Source organism: Miniopterus schreibersii (genome assembly GCF_964146895.1).
Source record: "Miniopterus schreibersii genome assembly, chromosome: 6".
NCBI lineage: Eukaryota > Metazoa > Chordata > Mammalia > Chiroptera > Miniopteridae > Miniopterus > Miniopterus schreibersii.
The window spans coordinates 29,339,584-29,352,416 of record NC_138107.1 but is presented as its reverse complement, the minus strand read 5'-3'; the positions used below and the strand labels follow the sequence as shown (position 1 = coordinate 29,352,416).

At 32.9% G+C, this 12,833-nt stretch overlaps 1 protein-coding gene across 3 annotated transcripts in view; it reads right to left on the bottom strand.

Annotated features, from left to right (window-relative positions):
• The window catches only part of ADGRB3 (adhesion G protein-coupled receptor B3), a 629,874-nt gene that overhangs the window by 375,647 nt on the left and 241,394 nt on the right, over window positions 1-12,833 (bottom strand). For all 3 annotated transcript variants that reach the window (XM_081140889.1, XM_081140888.1, XM_081140890.1), the window contains 2 exons: window positions 9,702-9,812; window positions 3,720-3,881 (listed from right to left, as the gene is read on the bottom strand). In XM_081140889.1, coding sequence (XP_080997015.1) covers window positions 3,720-3,881; window positions 9,702-9,812 — 273 coding nt within the window. The remainder of the gene's footprint in view (window positions 1-3,719; window positions 3,882-9,701; window positions 9,813-12,833) is intronic.

The window sequence follows — 12,833 nt, the reverse complement described above, 5'->3', positions numbered from 1 at the left end:
TATCTTATGATTTATATTGGAATACATAAAATAACTCCTTTAACTAAAAGGGTTTTTTCCTTAAGAATAAATGGGTTTGAAAACTGATATTTACCAAAAAAAATTCAAAACAATTCCTTAACCTAAATAAACGTCCAAAAATTTAGAAAACGTATAGAGTAGACCAGTGGCTTTCAACCAGGGGGAAATTTGCCCACTAGGGGATATTTGGCAAATACAGAGAGATTTTAGCTGTTACAGTTCAGGGGAAGGAGGAGAGATGCTGGCATCTAAAGGGTGAGGCCAGGGATGCTGCTAAATATCCCAAAATGCTCAGGCCAGCCCTCCAGAACAAAGATTTATTTATGTCAAAATGTCAATAGTACCAAGGTTGAGGAAACCTGGAACAGACCATAACTATAACTATAACTTAGAAACTGGGACAGTAAATAAACAATTTAATGTAGCTCCCTACTTTTCTTAAATTACTTTCTGTTAACCCCTATCATTTTCTTCCCTAATAATTAGAGTTTTTGAAGACACTATAATGTCAAAGCAACAATTTTGCAACAGAATGGTTATTTTAGCATCTTTATTGAAAGTAAGACATTATTATGCAATTTAACTAAGAAAATCTTTCTTTTGAAATTTGAATGAGTAAAAGGTAAAACTAATTTATAACACTATTGATTAGCCTTTAATAGTGCAAATAAATATAAGCTCTAATTCTATCACTCACATATTTTGTGGAAAGTGACTTTTATACTGTTTGTCCTTGTGTCATTTTTATTAATTAGATGACAAATACACTTGAGTATCCACAGTGTGACAAGTAGGTAATTGATTTCTGTGCTAATTTTCTTCCCTGGGAATTTTAGGAATTTTAAGTATTATTTTAGAAAAAACATTTAAACTGTTTAAAGCATTTAAATTCACTTTTTTGTGTCACTGCTTTCATGATATATTGTATTGAAAAGAAACACATATTTACCAGAATGGCAAATAACTGAACAAAATATTGAACACAAATATTTCATAACAAATACAATAACCATCTAAAAGATATCAGAATGTCCTATAGTGGAATAATTATTCTACATTTTTAAAATAATGAAGTTTCTAAATTATTCTTCTTGTTTGAAAAATAAAAAAGAAATTACCAATCTCTCTTCATTCTCTTTAATTCAACATCTGAACTATAACAATGATTAAAAGATACATATTTCTTACTTATTTAACCAGTACTATTAATCAAATTTGGAAAGGCAAACCTACATGTATATAATGGTGGAGAGAAACTATTAATTAGTATACACTTCTTTAGTAGATACAATGGTAGAACGTTTAAAAATTTGAGGAAAAACTTTATAATCATAGAATATTATTGGTTTTCTGGACATCAGACCCAGTGTGAAAAGGAGAACTCTCTGGTCCCACTGTAGATGCTTTCTGTGCCCAGTGAAGGGACTAATCCACGGTGTCTGGCAGAGGGATGGAGACTTCCAAATATCTGTCAACAGTATGAATGTGCATAACTGTATGAACAGTGGCTGGAAAGCAATCTCTGAATAGAGAATTGCAGAGCACACTTCAGCACCCACCCAGACTTTCATCTGGGCATTTGCCTGCCATTAGACTTTACCCTTGTATGTCCAAAGGATCCTGAGTATTTAAAAGGATGCTGACAAGATAAATTTATATATGAAGTACAAGTTAATTTTCTATTGACACTTTTCTCATTGTCAAGGGGAGGAAACTTGATCCTGGAACCCTTAACATAAATACTGTAAATAGGGGCCAGTTTAAGTACTAGTCTAGACAATATACTCTACCCACACCCAAATGAAAATCCATAAGGACTTATGAGGTTGTTTCACCTATAAAATTTAGAAATTTTGTAATTCCTAAAATCCCCAGCTCCTTACTGCTCCTTGTTTCCCTCCTCTTGACTAACATACCTAGAATCTGTTTGCTCTATGGCCCCTGGTTTTTGTCATCATTTTTCATCACCTTCCTCTTTCCATGACTAATTTAAGAATTGTTTTCCTTCTGGATCTTTTTGTTTTTCACTTAATGTTTTTTTCTCATGTAGTCTAATTCCTCCTGACTCTCATTTATTTTTCTTGTCTTCCATGGAAATTCTTTATTCTGTCTTCCCTTCCTTCTAGCTTTCTGCCCTGTTAGCTTTTAATTCTCCCTTCACCTACTGCTTTGTATCTCCCATTTCTGTTAGGAAGGCATCTCCCACCTCATGGCATCATTCTTCCTCCACTTCCTTTAACTTTTAGTTCTTTCAGATCATCTTTTCTTTTATTGTGATAAAAAACACATAATGTAGCCCTGGCCGGTTTGGCTCAGTGGTTAGAGCATCAACCCTTGGACTGAAGGGTCCTGGGTTCTATTACCAGTCAAGGGCATGTACCTCAGGGCACTTGGGAAAGGCAACCTACCTCTCTATTTCTCTCTCTCTCTCTCTCCCCTTTCCACTCTCTCTGAAGGGCAATGGAAAAATATCCTCAGGTGAGGATTAAAAAAACAAAACACAATGTAAAATTTAGCATTTAACTATTTTTAAGTGTACAATTTAGTAGTGTTAAGTATATTTACATTGTTTTATAACAGGTCTCCAGAACTTTTTCAACTTGCAAACCAGAAACTCTGTACCCATTAAACAACAACTCCTCTAAACTCTTTCGATGGGTTGCCCTTACCCTTTCTTCTGGGAAATTGGAATCATTGCTGTGCTTCCCCCATGCCACCCACTCTCTATTCTTGCTTTTAGAAACTGCAGAACCAGCTGTTTCTGGAAATCAAACTCAGCAGAAGACTTTAAAGCACAATTTAGCAGATGAAATGCTGATGCAGTGCCAGTCCCTTTCTTTATGCCCACCCCCTTTTGGAGGCCTCTGGAAAAGCTGCAAATGCAAGTGCAGTGGTCAGTAAGTTTGCAACAGCCATCCACCAAATGGTTGAAAAATAAAAAAGTCTGAAGATTCACTATATCGTGCTTTGGACTTAAAAGAAAGTCCAGATTCCTTTTAGTACTTATGTTTACATGAAAGTCCGTGGTTTGAGAGAAACACCTATATTATGCAATGCATTAACTGAGAACAAAATTTTTATGTAACATGGAAAATCTGACCCCAAGTGAGCAAACTATTGTGCTGTGCTCCATTTAACACACAAGGTACATATATTTTATAATGACTTTAAGTTTACAAAGCAGTGGACAGCTCTGATGAAGGCAGTCACTTGAGTGAAATACATTAACAGAAAGTCCTTTGGTCAGGGACACTATTTTCCCTGATAGGGTCAAATAAATGGTAGGAAAATAGCTACCGCCTGAATGACTGTATCAACCACTGCCTTAGACAATGGGTAGAGATCGTATTTCCAGCATGCTGGCAAATTACGTTATTCTTCAAACATTCAATTGGACATTTTCACCATCTAAAATAAGAAAATATATTGAACCTTAAATATTATTAGAAGCAGATATAGAAACTTCAGGCTTATAGTTGCAGTGGGTAGGGGAGTCACTTATGTAATTTCTTGACTGCTCTGAAAGCAGAAATAATCACATACATAATAAAATTTCACAGTTGAATTAGAATTACACTTATCCACTCTAATGAAAATGTCTATACCCAGTTCATATCAAAATAACAAATCAATCGTTCCAAATGCGTAGCATGACACAATTCAATAACATCCACAGTTGTAGTTGCTGCTAACACTACCTGGACAGAGGGCAGTGTTATTGCAAACCCTTGATTCTCTTAATGGGCCGCTGCAGTGTGTCCCGTAAGGTGATACACAAGTTCTGGTTCGCACCTGCGACCCTTGACCACAAGTAACTGAGCATGAGCTCCACTGGGACCACTCTTCCACACCAGATTCACCTGCGTGCAAGACAACAAAGAAACATGAAATACTGTCTTGAATATTCGCCTAGAAAGCATTATATCAAATTGACATTATGACATGCAAGAATAATTTAAACGTAATGATACGACAGCACATCAAAAGGTACAAGAAAACATTTAAGAGAAAAAGAAATTTAAAAGGAGATACATATAAACTATTGCAAGGTCCAAGTTTGCTATACCCTTGTTAGCAAAACTACTCTTCACAAATTCCACTGTGCCATGGACACTATCAAAGGGCCAGACAGGATTTTTCAACAAGAATTAATGTTGAAGTGATTCTCTTCGGGCTCCGTGCTCTGGTGGAAGAGGAAGGAAAATGTGTTGGTAACTCACTCTGGCTTTGCTGAATGGAAATATATCGATGTATTCTTCCTAAATCCTTTATTGCTTTACCTCTTTTCTAATGCTGGATGAGGTGGAGCCCTGGGATTTGGGCTTATCTAATTTTTATGGTGTTGAATACTGACACTTATTTATTATTTATTTCTGGTGCAATTCCTACTTTTTCATCCTATGACAGCTATTTATTTTGTGAGAATTTATTGAAAACCTTCTGCCACAATTCTCCCTCTGATCTAAAGTAGTGATTTTTTTCTTGAAATGATAGGAAATGCTGCTATGATTTCTAGTCATTTAATATGGAACTAAATTTTACTCAAAAAATAGAGCCCTAAAAAGTCAATGAATGTCCGACTTCATTAATTTTCTTGGTGTAAGCATCACACTGAAAACTATGTCTAACTTCTATAATTATCAGAAGTCATGTCCCAAGAAGACTTAGAGTCAATAATTTCTCAGACCATAGCAGTGTGCTTCTGTTTCTATCCTGGCATTGTGTTCAGGATAGATTTTTAACACTGATTTGAAAACTTGTAGTTGCTTTACCCCAATTATAAAATTGGATCATTTACTTGCTGGCAGGAGCTACCCATTTGTTGTTGAAAAAGTTTATAGGAGAAGTGTTTCTGGAAACTTTATAATACTGACTATATAAATCAAAGAGCAATTTATATTTTATACTCTGTTTAGAATTTGCCTTTGGGATAGAATTCAAAGAATAAATAGAATTTGATCACCCATTTGTCCATCTTTTTTGAAAGGTTGGTAAATGACTTAGAAATTACTTGCAGTGCTACTCAAGGCAGCCGGTCCACAGACTGGAACTCTGAGACAGAAGGAGTTAGACCAGAATGCAACTCAATTTGCTGATTTCTTCACTGAGATTTCTTTTTCAATAATAATAATAATGTCAACTGAAATAAAACATGTGCTTGAAACAGTAGTTGAATCTACATTCTGGTGTAAGCTCCTTTTCTCTTGGAAGGCTCTTAGCAATTAGTTCACAAACAGGCATGGGTCTGCAGACTACACTTTGGGTAGCCATTAGGAAGCATTTGCTTTTATATTGGTCTGCATTATTTACCCAGAGGCACAGATTACAGTGCATTTATAACTGAATATATACCGTCAGAAAAAAGAAAGGGGTCATTGAGATGACAAAATTACATTAAATAGGGCTTCTTTTCAGTATTGTGATGTTTGTTCTAGTGCTATATGGGTCACCCACGATTATTTCAGTATCTTTGCCTTCACCAATTGATATATAACTAATTCATGAAGTGTAATTGGAAGACCATTTGAATAATATGTAAAGCCATGCCTCATCATTTGTTATTTTATATTAAAGGATACTCTATCAAGATCAAAAATTATTATTCTATAAACCAAATAATATGACAATGGTTAAAAATACCCACACGAATACATATATATACACATATTTTTTAGCAATGAAAATTTGAGCTTAAAGTTAGGGAAAATATAATGCAATTATTTTTCATTTGATATTTCAACCTGTATTTGTAATAAGATTAAATGAAGTAGAAATATCATTGTATGTTATTTAAAACCAGAAAACCTTGAAAAATGTGAATTCTATAGTAAGTAAATAATAAAGGTTATAAATAAAATTGGTTATATTTTTTCCATACAAGCAGTCCTTCTCTTACCCTTGCATTGTTATAATGGTAGAAAGAATATTTTAATTATACTGAGCAATGAATCAGAATCAAGATCTACTTTTAAATGTATTTCTGTACAAATATGTACAAATTTGGGTTACTTCTTAATGTATGATATTGATGTTGAACAAGCTAAGCAATGATGCCTGGAAGATGAGAGTTTGATAATTAGTGCTTAGAATTGGCCTCCTTCACTCTCTTCAAACTAATGGTTCATTTTGTTGATCAAAATCAAAATAAATAAATACAATATATATTGGCTTCCAAATTATATTGCCACTCAAGTACCGACTTACCTACCCAGATGCCTGTGCTATGTCTCGAATGCTATAGTTTCAAGTGACCTTTCCACTAAATAGTTATGATTTTCACGCTGCCCCTTCCTCACTCCAAAAGCTGGGAAGATTATTCTAGTCAAGTATTTTGGGTCATTGTGAGAAATAGCTAATATATTTTATAAGAAAAATATATGATTTTAAAAACTCACTGACATGAAAATAGTAAAGTATAATACGAAGTATTCAATTTTTAATATATGTGTCTCTGGACACAGCACAAACTATTGTGGTTCCTCAACTTGCAATTGAGAAGACACATTCAGCATCATGGAGAAGGCTCCTGTATCTAAGACACTATTGAGGCTCTTTATCCTGGCACAAAACATGAAAGGGAACTGGGAAAGCACTGCCATTAAAGTTAGAAGACCTGTGTTCGATGAAAGCTACTGAATGTTAGCTCTGTGACTGAGAAAGCCACTCTATTACTCAGAACCTCTCAATAAAATGAGTAATACATCTACCTAAAAATGTATTTGTGAGGATTTGGTGAGATAATGTATGACAAAACATTTTAAATTATCAACAAAATATTAATATTAAGTGGTGCTAGTATGTTAAAATCATGAAATTAGAAACATATTTTTATTTTTCTGTTTTAGATAACATACTCTATGTTACTAAAATAGGATTTTTCCCTACTGGAATGAAAGATTACTTTTCTAAACAAGTCACTCTTAAGCCATCTTACTGGCATTTAATTTATATCTTTATTAAATATCTATATCTTATCACTTCATTTAATTTTCCTTGACCATAAATACAAAGAGTGTACTCAGTTATTGGAGCACTGTCCATTTTTGTTCAAACTAGCTGTATCAATTTGATCAAACAGGCCAGGTTACTCATTTTGATAAGTAATTCTTAAACTATAAAGTTTGATAGCTTTTGTTTTTCCTCATGACTAATATAAAAAATTATATTATCTTTTCTTATTAGATTTTACCACTATTGTATTAATCTTTGTTCTCAAATTAATGTTAGCAATATTATCACTATTTATATATAACACCCATTTCTTGGTTTGAAAAACAAATAGAAAAGTTTTATAAATAAAACTTAATTTTTTAAAATTTTGTATGACACTTAGCTGTATTTATTCACACTAACTACCTTATTTTTTTGATTTTGCAATTGGACAAAATTTATCAATTTAATTATTTTTTAAATTTATCTTTATTGTTATAAGTATTACAGATGTCCCCAGTTTTCCCCCCATTGACCCCCTCCTTAACACCTAAAGAAAGTATGTCAGAAAACACTTAAGGGGGAAAAAAAAAACCCTCTCTTCTTATCTTTATAATTTTCTACTGTCAGAAGTTTTTATATATTTAAAAAACTATTTAAAATAATACAGTTTTCCAGTCTATTATCATTATCATAGTAATTTAAATTTAAAACAAGTATTATACATGTATTTATATTTTCCTATATTATTTTTGGATTAAAGTGAAATAATAAATATTTATTATTTATCAATTAGAGCACCAAAATTATTTTCAAGCCATAATTTTGAAATTCATCGCTTTTTCTGAATTACTGTTAACATTTTGGGGATATGGTCTATTCAATAAGTGCTTCAACTATTTTACCAAAAGATGTAATATTATATAGCATACTCTATATTAGATACAAAACAATTCCTAGAAAATACATTAGTAATTTCTCAGTAAGGAAACATATTGTTCCTTATGATTTGAATTTGCAAACAGGGTTTTGGCTGAAAACTTGAATTTTTTTGGTATTTGTTGCAGGCAAATTCCAAAACTGAATTTTTGTAAAGCTCCTGGCCAAACTACATAATGTTAAGCATAAACTAATTTTAGCGCATTATTGAAAATTTAAAACCATGGTTTACCATATCACTCTTAACTGACCCCAATTTTAAGTTATTTCAGTAAACCAATGGCTGCCATGTCTTTGGCAAAAAGTTAGGTCGCCCTTAACTTTGCCCCCGTGAGATGGCACCTACAGGAGGCTGAAGAGCCAGCCCATGCCCTAATGCCTCTCTTTAGAGTCAAACGGCTTCTAATCTTTGTTAAGTGGCTGAGACATTTTGCTTTCTTAAAGAAGAAAAATGCATTTAGAAATTTAAAATTTGCCTGAACCTGGTAATGTACTTCGGACTTGTTCAAGTAAACAGTAAAAATATAAATCACCTTTATTTAAAAACAAGAAGATACACCAAAAGCAATTCAGATAAGCAAGTTTTCTTCATTTCTGGATTTGGCTGCAACATATAGATAAAAAAGCTAAAATATGTCCTCATTGTACAATTTCCTGTTCTGAGAATTCTTTGACCTACTTGCAACTAATGTATTAAAATCTACTACTCACCTATTACCAAGAGCATAATTCATTAAGAATTTACAGTTTTAAGTTGCAGATTCAAATCTATTGTTCTGAACAAATGTTATCCTAAGAACATATGAACTAAAGGAAATATTCAAGGGAGTTTCATCAACATCATTCTGAATGTCATGTCAAAGGCTGGTCAGGTGCTAGAAACTTCTACATTAATGGTAAACAGATCATTAGATCAAAATGCATAAAACTTTACAAAGACATAGATAAAACTGTTACTTTGCAATTTCCCAAAATAAAATTGACAGCCAGAAATATTCGTAACACAGTTTAAACATGTTTCATCCAAGAATGTACCACATGCAATGTATCCAGATGAAATTATAGCCCATTTATTATGACGAGCCAAAACAGAAATGTTTTTATTTGTTTATATATATATATATATATATATATGTATGTATCTTTGGAGGGAGGTATTTAAAAGTAATCTAATTAATTTAGAATTAAAATTTTATAAACTGGAAAGTCATTTTTGTAGATATTTAATTATTTGGAGTATATTGCAGCTTACAAATTAAGACTGTCAACTTTTTATTATTTAGCTTAGATAACAAACCTGTTTTCAAATCAAAAGTACTAAATTCTAAGTAAATACTATTTCTAACATTTCTATACATTTAACAATCAATTAATATTTATGAGATATATAACATTTGAAAAAATATTCAACATATTAAATATTGTTAAATTAAATTTTATCATCTAATGTCCTACTTAAATTTTTGATTCTGAAAGTCCTATAATAATCAATTATTGATGAAATAACTTTGTTGACTTTCTTTAAAAGTTTAATGATATATTTTAAGTAGTTAATTAACATAAGTAAACAATAATATGTAAATCCTAAATGCCCCATACTGAAAGCAAAATAAATCTTCACACATTATTTTTTGTACTTTCAATTCACAGCTACTTCATTTATGGACTTTAACTGGTGAGAAAAAAAAAAAAATGGTTCAAAAAAATATCAGCTCCAAAAACTGACAAATGTGCAGCAAAAGATTATGAAAACATGCAGTGGTTCCATTAAATTAACAACAATAAATAGAAAAATGTAACTAACGTATTACCAGTTTGTGCCATAAATTTAGCAGCATCAGCTTGCTCCTGAGGGACCCTTTTTTCATGAACAGATCGAGGTCGCTGACTTTTAATTGTATGATCTCCCATCATTCCAAATTCTAAAGACAGAATAAAGGTATATGAAAGCTTGTGTGTAGACATTTCTTACAAATTACAACACTGTCTCATGCAATATGTTCCTACATATACCTAGAAGTTACTGATTAAATTCACAATTCTAAATTTGCTAGACTGAAATGCTTGGAATATTTCTAAACTCAAGTCAAAAAATCTATAAACAAGAACAAGGTTTCAAGAAGCAATAAAAACAGTCAATGAAATGACAACACCAGGTTTTAACTCAGCTGAATTAACGGAAATAGTGTACTCTTTTCTGATAACGTCTTGAAGCAATACATCCGAAAAATACAACCACAGTGTTAACTGTTGTTTTTCAGAGACAGAAGCCTGACTGCGTAACAGCTGCTGCTTAGCTGAATAGCAATGCCCCCCACAAATTTTTCAGCCCTTTTTTTAAGGGATGAGTAATCCTGTGTTTCTGAGGTAAACATTCACCTGATGGATTGTTTTTCCAAAGATGAGGCTGCCCTTGGTGTCCTCAAAAGCTCATAGAAAATGGTGGCTGAAGTAATTCTCACTCTCTCTTGCCCTGCCTCTAAATAATTCCTCATTTCTTTTCTAACCTCATGTAAGAGTTATGGTTAAAAAAGGGAATGATTCCAGGTTCTGCTACTTAATCCTTTAGTGGTCTAACCTCCTAGGACAGGTGAAAAATCTGGGCCTAACTCAGAGACAAATGGGGGAGAGAAAAAATAAGTTGAAAAAAATAATAGGTTCCATGCAACATATTTTTAGAAATTCATATGCTTACAAATCCGCAAGAACTTCATGTTTATTGCACTGTTACTGTAAAATAATTTTAATAAAATCAAAGCCTAATGTATGGAACAGTTGTCTGTGCTGGCTCATAGGAGTGTAAGTAGGGAAAGGGAATTTCTTAGCAGCAGGAAATCATGGTGCTTTCTGTTACATCACGAAGATCCTTAAGCCCTTAAGACCAGGAATTTTATACATAACAAAAATGACTGAGTAGCCCTGGCTGGGTGGCTCAGTTGGTTGGAGTGTCATTCTGTGCACCAAAAGGTTGCAGGTTCGAGTCCAGTCAGGGCACACACCTAGGCTGCAGGTTCCACCCCGGGTCGGGGTTCCTATGGGAGGCGATGCTTCTCTCCTTTTCTCTCTCTGTCTCTCTCTCTCCCTTCCTCTCTCTAAAAGTCAATAAACATATCCTTGCGTGAGGATTAAAAAAAAGATTGGGTAAAACAGATTCTAATGATAGTGCAGATATACTGCCAGAACTAATAGTGTCAAAATTGAGGAATGAATAATTTCACCAGCTCATTATTTTGCCTTTTACCATCAATCTTTAAATAATCTTCTGCTAAAATATGGCACAAAACTTACTTTGTGCAATTAAACAGTGAATTTTGTAAGCATTCATTCTACCAACTCTTCTCTTTTATGTAAGGAGAAAGATTAGCGCATGTTTTTGTCCATCCTGGCAAATCCCCACATAAATATTAAAGTATGGCACCTGACAGGCTGATTTGTCAGATAGTTTTTCCAGATAGTCTACCCAAGAGAACATAATATGAGAAATTTGAGAAGTCTAAATGTGTGCTTGTTATTGTCAGTTTAGATAAAATCCAAAGCAGAAAATGGAAATTTTCATCAAATATCAGCTGTTTAGATCTTGTGAAATCCATCACTATTTTCCATTACTGCCAACATCCTTTTATTCCACTCTTTTGTGTGTACAGTATGTGCTACCTAAGCCATGTTTCATTATGCTCATAAGACGTATTTAATCACATATCATTTAATGATTTTGAAAACTGACTACTTAAAATGTTCATATCTATACTCTTATGCACTGTCCAATATTTTAAAATATAATTGAATTTTTTCTAGATCTGATATAAAAAAATAAGTTTTGTAGTAATATTTACTAACAGTATGCTTTACTTTCTGTCCTCCATATTTATCATTTAAATTGTGTGTCTGTTTGTGTGTCTATCACTTAGGGTGTTTGAGTCAGAGTGCATGTTTACATAAATAAATTGGGGCTCTGATGCTCACACTAAGGTAGTTATGGCATTGGGAAGGCCAAGGATACCAAAAGAAATTATTCATGCCCACAACTTCTTAACTATTTAGTAAGTAATCTTACCTGTTCTAGTAGGAAATTCTTCAACTCAGTGGCAGCCTGATAACAGCTTACAATCTATTTTCTAAGGAAAAATAGTTTATTTGTACAGGGACTATGATCCTAAAATTTAGTGGTCAGAGTATGTTGGTGAACAATGCTGAGATGATTTAAAAAGTGGCATATTTCATTTTTAATTATTGCTGAAGTTTAAACACAAGTACTTGTTTTTTAAATCAGGCATTAGTATTTAAGTGAATGATTTCATATTATTAGCTGGAATGCGATTTATATCTTTCAAACATATGTATAACACCATTTAATTTCAATATTCTTCACTCTAGTCACTTCTACTTAACTATCAATAGTCAATGTTATGTTAGCATTAGTGCTAATAGTTTATCAGGAGGTGACGGTACTTAAGTAATTCTTCAGTCAACTATGGACTTGATTACATATTTTTAACATAACCAAAAGTTTAAAGTAAAATGTTTGATTATTGCTGCCAATATAATTTTTCTGAAAAATTACTTTTAAAAATTGAGAACTGCCCTGGTTAAGCGGTTCAGTTGGTTGGAGCATCATCCCATACACCACAAGGTCGTGGGTTCCATCGCTGGTCAGGGTGAGTATGGGAGGCAACTGATCGATGTTTCTCTCTCACATGGATGCCTCTCTCTCTCTCCCCCGTACTTCCTCTCTCTCTAAAATCAATACAAACATATACTCAGGTGGGAATAAAAAAAAAAGTAAGAACAAATATGAGGCTTTGATATAACTAAAGTCCCCATAAAAGAAAACATGCTAACAATTTATTTCTTTTTATCAGGTGGAAAAACAACACTATGGTGGTATTTTCTGAATGTGCTAAACCTATAGTTTCAGACCTAAAACAATCTGAATTTGTAAGTAA